The 6787-nt window shown below is 33.1% G+C and overlaps 1 protein-coding gene across 1 annotated transcript; it reads right to left on the reverse strand.

Annotated features, from left to right (window-relative positions):
- Nucleotides 1-495: 495 nt before the first annotated feature.
- On the reverse strand, nucleotides 496-5724 carry LOC120126119 (cytochrome c oxidase subunit 2-like). Its single transcript, XM_039144403.1, has 2 exons — nucleotides 5371-5724; nucleotides 496-642 (listed from the first exon to the last, which is right to left on the reverse strand). The coding sequence occupies exons 1-2, from the start codon at nucleotides 5722-5724 to the stop codon at nucleotides 496-498; spliced, it is 501 nt and encodes a 166-aa protein (XP_039000334.1).
- Between the last annotated feature and the right edge of the window lie 1063 nt (nucleotides 5725-6787).

A 6787-nucleotide genomic window follows, 5' to 3' on the forward strand; every position in this document is an offset into this window, starting at 1 on the left:
ATCGTTATCTATTGTGGCATTTTCTGTTACCAAATGCCGCGATCTTTAGCGGCGCTATTTTCAGTGGCGCTTTTTGCGGCATTTGTTATATCGCCGCAGGAGTTTTTTGCGGTGCTTAAAAACGCCGCTATAGGTAAAAAAATCCGCAAAAAGCTAGTTTTGTTGTAGTGCTGATGAGTGTAAATGACCTGAAATTCAGTACTAACTACGTAATCCTCACAATTACATCCTCTAGCATAATACCTTCCTTTCTCTATAATTGTAGAAAACCTCAACTTTACTTACCTCTTCGTTGCATCCATTATCATATCTGTTCATGAAAACAAATACGTTCCTAGCAAGCCCCAAAGAATGATTTGGTGCTATTATGATTTTTTTAGATTGATGGAAACAAATGAAAAGAACCAAAGGGAAAAGAGGATGTCAGAAATAATATATAACTCACGAGAGAATCTCCTGTTCAGAAATCCCGAGTCCTCCGACTAGTTTCTACAATCAAGATTGCACAGCTAATCTCTGAAGATGCTCGAAGAAGACTTGTAAGTTTACATATTCTGTAAAGATTATATCTGATCCAGGTGCTATATCAGTGACATTATTGTATGTGGCTGATGGGTTCAACTTTGCCAATAAAAATCTGGCCTGCAAAAGAAAACAAAAATGAACCGCTTCGTAATGTTACAAAGCCCCATTTTACACCCAAAACTTGGAAATAAAAAGAAAAAAAAAGTTTCGGTTTAAACCTCGAAAGTAAAATACAGAACTGGTTTTACAGACCAAGTGCAAAAGCTCAGTTAACAAGCTCAAATGTAGAACATATAATGATTCCCCTCCACGGGATTGACATAGTTTTGTTCAAAACAGTAAAGGGGAAAATGCAGCCACATAATACTATGCCCTTTACATGTACCTAAAACAGATGATACTCGTACTGAGGAAAAAGCAAAGCTCAGCTCAAGACACACAAAAAAAGACACACGAATATATTCACATAACACATTCCATATTCCCAGTAAATAAAATTAAAAAGTTGAAGGGCCATAGTCAAATCTTTATAGCCGTGTCTTAAGAAAAATAAAGTCGGGGCCAACATAGGAACAACAACGAAATAAGGAAATATTACGATAACCATAAAAATTATCATACGCTTCTACCCACCTTTAACAGCTGACTGAAGGAAACGATAGAGATGAATACAGTATGATCCCATCATAGCAGGAGAAAATTATCAAAGCTAAACCCATGGAAGATACTACGAAAAAAAAATTCATAACAATCAAGCTTATGATAATTTGGTGCAAACAGTTCACAAATGTATTTTAGAAAGTATACTCGATTTTCTCAATGATTGATTTGCAAAAGTTGATAATAATTCTAATTAAAGTGTTACTTTATAGTAGAATCTGTTTAAAAATGAAAGAATTCGCGACTTGGTTTTAAAAGGCGAGGCGCAGCCAGGTACTAAAGATGGCCCTCGCCTGGGATGAGGCAAGACGAGATACAAGAGGCGCGCGCCTCTGGGCTTTAGGCACCGGGCACAGTGCCTTTGTGCCTTTCGGATTTTTTTTGAAGATATTAATAGAAAGTAGAACAGATTAAAGAAGAAAGAAGAAGATAAAAAAAGAATTGCAGTAGTAATGTTTTCACATTTAGGGGGGTTTCCTTTTCTCGGAATGCCTTTCAAGGTAATAATCCTCCATGCTTAGGTGGTTTGAAGTCTTCATATAATAATTTTTCTAGAGGTATAATTAAATAGTTAGCCAAAAGTAACTCATCGAAGGCTTTCAAGTAATAATTTGAGTGAGAAACTACCACCTACAAAATTTAGTTTAACTACACTGGAGCAGTTATATTTGGATGGCAACAAATTTCAAGGAGAGACACCTAAAATTGATATCTTAGCTATCAAATTTTCTTTTCTTTGTTATATGGATCTAAGCAACAACTATTTGTCTTGTAAGCTTCTAGGATGGATCTGAAATGCATCAAGCTTGGAGGGATTAGTTCTTTCCAATAATCTTGCATCAGTTTACTAGCCATAGATCATCTTCACATTAGCAGAAATTTACTAAATGGTCCACTGCCACATGCGTTTCACAACAGCTCTTCACTATTGACGTTAGATCTTAGCCAAAATAAATTTACTAGCGAAATTCCATATTAGATTGGCACCCTTTCAGCTTTGAGTATCCTCATTTTGATACTGAGTTAATAAAGTTTAAGGTAACTTCGATGATCGAATGTGGTACTACTGAATTCAACGATGTGTAAAGGTTAGGCTTAAGATGTTACAATATAAATATATAAGTACTTTAGATTGTAACGTGTGATAAATCATGTTTGGTATGTTTCATGATAAGTATAATTGTGCTATATTATAATGCATGAAACTTATGTGTGATACAGGTATGGTGAATTCCCCAAATTCCTCATATGGTGAGTAAGGTAGATGAATATGTTAAGATATGAAAAAATGACATGATCAATGATAAATAGAGTGCATACTGTAAGTATATTTTGATTTCATATGCTTGTGATTGAATTCATGTTGAAATTGATGTTTTGATGCACTATTGATATGCCATAAATGCTTTATATGTTGCATATAGGTTAGGCTATGTTTAAAGGTTCCTTGAGCATGTTTGAAAATAGAATTTGATCATTTGATGCATATGGTATTGATATTAAAACATGAAGTATCAATACTACATGTTAAACTTGGAATTTTTAATGTTAAATTAGTATTAATACTGGATATATTATCAATATTTTACAAGGTCACTTTTTTCCTGTAGTAGACTAAATTTATCATTTTCACCCCTATTGTATTTTCGCATCAATTTAGCCCTCAAAATTGTTTAATTACATCATTTTATACCATTCCCCTAACTTAAAACCCTAAATTATAAACCTTAAGTTAGTGTTTAGAGGTAATAGGGTTATGATTTAGGGTTTAGGCTTTATAATTTAGGGTTTTAAGTTAGGGGTATGGTTATAGAATGATAATATTGAACAACTTCGATGGCTAAATTGATGCGAAAATACGATAGGAGCAAAAGTGATAAATTGTGTCTACTAGAGGCAAAAGTTACCGTTTTGTCATATTTACATGTATTATTGATATCAGATATTAAGTATCGGTACCTCATTAAAGGGTTCAAAGATCTTAAACCTTAAATGGTTACTGGTACCATCATTGAGTATCGATACTATACATATACAATATAGATAGCAAAAAAAGTTACCGATACTAAAATGAGCTTTATATCAGGGTTTCAAATAGCGGTCGAATAGTGGCATCACGGCCGTTATATCGTAGTCGCGGTGGTTTCCGAAATTGCTATCGCAGAAAATAACGGTGTGAAGCGGGATCACACTAATAGCGGCGGATCGCAGCCGCATTTTAATAGATAGCGATCAATCAAGGCAATAGCAGACCTCTATTCCGCTATTATTCCATTATTTTAATTTTAAAAAAATAGGTTTTTTATTTAAAAAATCAGCTCCTTCGAAAAAAATTCATGATCGCGATATCCGCAATGACCGCAATGGCATCCGTTATATCCGTAACCATGATAAATGCGACGCGACCGAAACTGTGACCGCGAACGCTATTTAAAACCTTGCTTCAGATGAAAAATAATAGTAAATATCGATACCTAATTGGAAGTATCGGTAGTAATTATTTTAATGACAATATCAATATTGTTTCTCTAGTATCAATATTATTCTAATGCAATATCGACATTCAATAAATAGTATTGATATCAACTGCCTAGAATGTATTAATTATGCAAATGATTAGGGATGGGTATGAGACTTGAGCCTAACAAGTTTCGACCTGACCCGATTTTAATGAGTTAGATTTAAAAAAAATCGAGTTTTGATCGGATTAGGTCAGATTTTTTAGAAAATATGTTTGGGTCGAGCCGGGTAGAGTTCAGATTTAGGGGAGAAAATACACAATCCGACTTATCCAAAAAAAAAAGTAAATCTACCTTATATATTTAGGGATAATTACAATAATACTCTTCCATATATTATTTTTTCAATTAGTTCATTATTTTTATTGAATAAAAATAATATTTTTTTTATATATTTATTTCAGATCGGATCGAATTCGAGTTTTATCTCAAAAAAACATATCAGGTTTAGGTCGGATAAAATCACCTCTAAACTCGGGTCGATCACGTTTCATATAGATGATATAGATTTTTGAGTTGGGTCAAATTGATCGAAAACAAAACCCAACCCAACCCATGCACATCCAAACAAGTGATCCATATATTTATGCTATTTATATTTAGCCTCATAATAATGTGATGCTGACATTGTGGTTCCATAAAGTCATAATTGAAATAAATCTAGTAATCAAATTAAGATTAATATGTTATCGATATGTTTTTCAGTTAATGTAACATTGTCAATCTCGTTTTCAACTAAATCGGGTTGAAACATTATCAAGAATAGGTAAGTCAAGCATATGTGTTAGTGGATCAACTAGCAAATGGGAATCCTCTAGTAGTGATTACTGATTAGAGGTGTATTTAGTTCAGTTAAATTTTATGATAAAAGATTAATCAATCCATATCATATAGTTTTTATTTTAAAAATGAAATCAAAATAGAATGACATAAAACTAATTTTTTTGTTTTGTTCGGTTTGGTTTTAAGGTTTTTAACTGCTGACTATTTTTTAAACTTAACATCCAAAAAAGTAAACTTCAAGCTTAAATCGAGTGTAAACACACAAGTTTAAATTCAAAAAAAATAATATTATTAATTTTAAGAGTTCATTTATTTAAGTTTATCTTATGACAAATTTACAAAGAATTTGATTTGGATCAAGGACGGATGCACTAAGCTCCCTAGGGAGCAAAGTGCATCCCATTATTTTGGAAAAATGATTAAATTTAATAATGAGTTAAGGAAAAATTAAAAAAATTAAAAAACATTGCACACCCATTAATTTTAAGAAAAGAATATTAAAATTTTAGAGTTCATTATTAAATTCTATCTAATCATATAAATTTTAGAGCCAAGTGACTCCATCACTTGGAGAATAGTAAAGAGCCTATTCACATTGACTTTGTGGGAAAGACAATTGACACCAAATCAAGGAAGATTATAGAGGAATATTATCATATTAGTGTGCTCACATAATCAAGAAAAGAAATACAATAATTTATATGAGTAGATAGAATTTGACAATCTTTTCTTAGATTATGAGATTTGGGCTTATATTAGTCATTGATATAAATCGATCTATGACATACATTGTATGGAGACTCGACAATAAATAGAGACTCCCCATCTCATTTGTATTTATTACATTCATTCTCCACTTTTTGTTAATATAATGGGCATTTACTCTATCACTGCACTGACCATAGTAAACTCCTTCTCGTTGTACCGAAATAGAGATATGATTTAAATGACCAGGTACAACATCACATTTGACACCTGAGGAAGGTACATCCCAACTATGAAGTACAGCAGATGTTACAATAATACGTAGATGAGTTTTGGCTAGTACAACCACTCTATTGTCCACTTCTAATAAACATGATAGACCCAATTCTAGATCATCTTCTGGAATCGTATAACTGTCAAAAGTGAGTGACTGTTCATCGGAACTGTTATAGTCTGAATACTCATAAGTCTGATACCATTGATGTCCAATAGCTTTGATAGTAATGGCTGGATCTAGTACTACCTCGTCCATTGAGTATAAGAGAGCAAATGATGGTATAGCAATGAACATATCTTGTCTTATTGTTCTTAATCTATTTTCTATTGCCTCTCTTATTTGTTCTTCATAGCCCCACTAGTGTTAAAGCTCTCACATATTTCTTAGGCATAAATAGCTTATTCGTTATTTTCGTAAGCTTAAGTTCTCACAAGGTTGTTTTGCAAGATGACTTAGGCGATCAACTCGAATGTCATCTTTTAAGGCCATATGAATTAGATAGTCAAAATTTTAGCCCGTGACAAGTGGTATCAGAGCCAATCATAGGGACCAGTGATTGAGCCAACCTGCTATTGCACTCAAGCTTGGTGAGTGTATGCATTCAAACTAACCTTCATGGTAACCAAGCTAGTTTAAGGCAAAACGTTGATTGAGATAACACAATAAAGAGGTAACGTTTCCACATTAGATGACATGGTAACCCATGGAGTAAAACATAAGATGATAATATCGAGAGATACTCTTCTCAATGATTTAGTTGAATATGAGTTATATTGTCAAATCCTCGGTGAAGGATCTAATGGACATCTCATTATTGTTAAAGAAGAGGGTTATAAGGTTTAAAGAATTTGAGAATGACACCATAGAGACCCAAAGAGTTATGGAGTCACACCTTGACAAGTTAAAGTTCATGGAGGACAAGTTCAAGGATGAGAAACACGCGTTCTTTACTAGTTAAAGATAATCCAAAGGAGTGATGATCTCGAAATTAGAATGATGACTTTAAGGAAGAAGTTGGACTCCAAAGTAGAAAAGCTAAAGAGTGAAGCTTAAAGCATCTTAAAAGCAATCTACGTACAATATATATCGTATGGGTAAAGTTGTCAAAGCCTTGGTGGTGGCTTTAAGGAAGGAGATGGATGAGCTCAAGAGTGAGCTACTTGATAGTGTTCTCAAAAAGCATGTGTTTTACCTCACTTAAGGAGTAATTTGTCTAATTTTATGTGCATTCCAGCATTATTGTCATTGTATTGCATGTACCTACATTACATTTTTAGTTTTATTATCACTACATCTGCATAACATCATTTTGCATAGT

This window comes from Hibiscus syriacus, unplaced genomic scaffold (genome assembly GCF_006381635.1).
Source record: "Hibiscus syriacus cultivar Baekdansim isolate YM2019G1 unplaced genomic scaffold, ASM638163v2 tig00110450_pilon, whole genome shotgun sequence".
NCBI lineage: Eukaryota > Viridiplantae > Streptophyta > Magnoliopsida > Malvales > Malvaceae > Hibiscus > Hibiscus syriacus.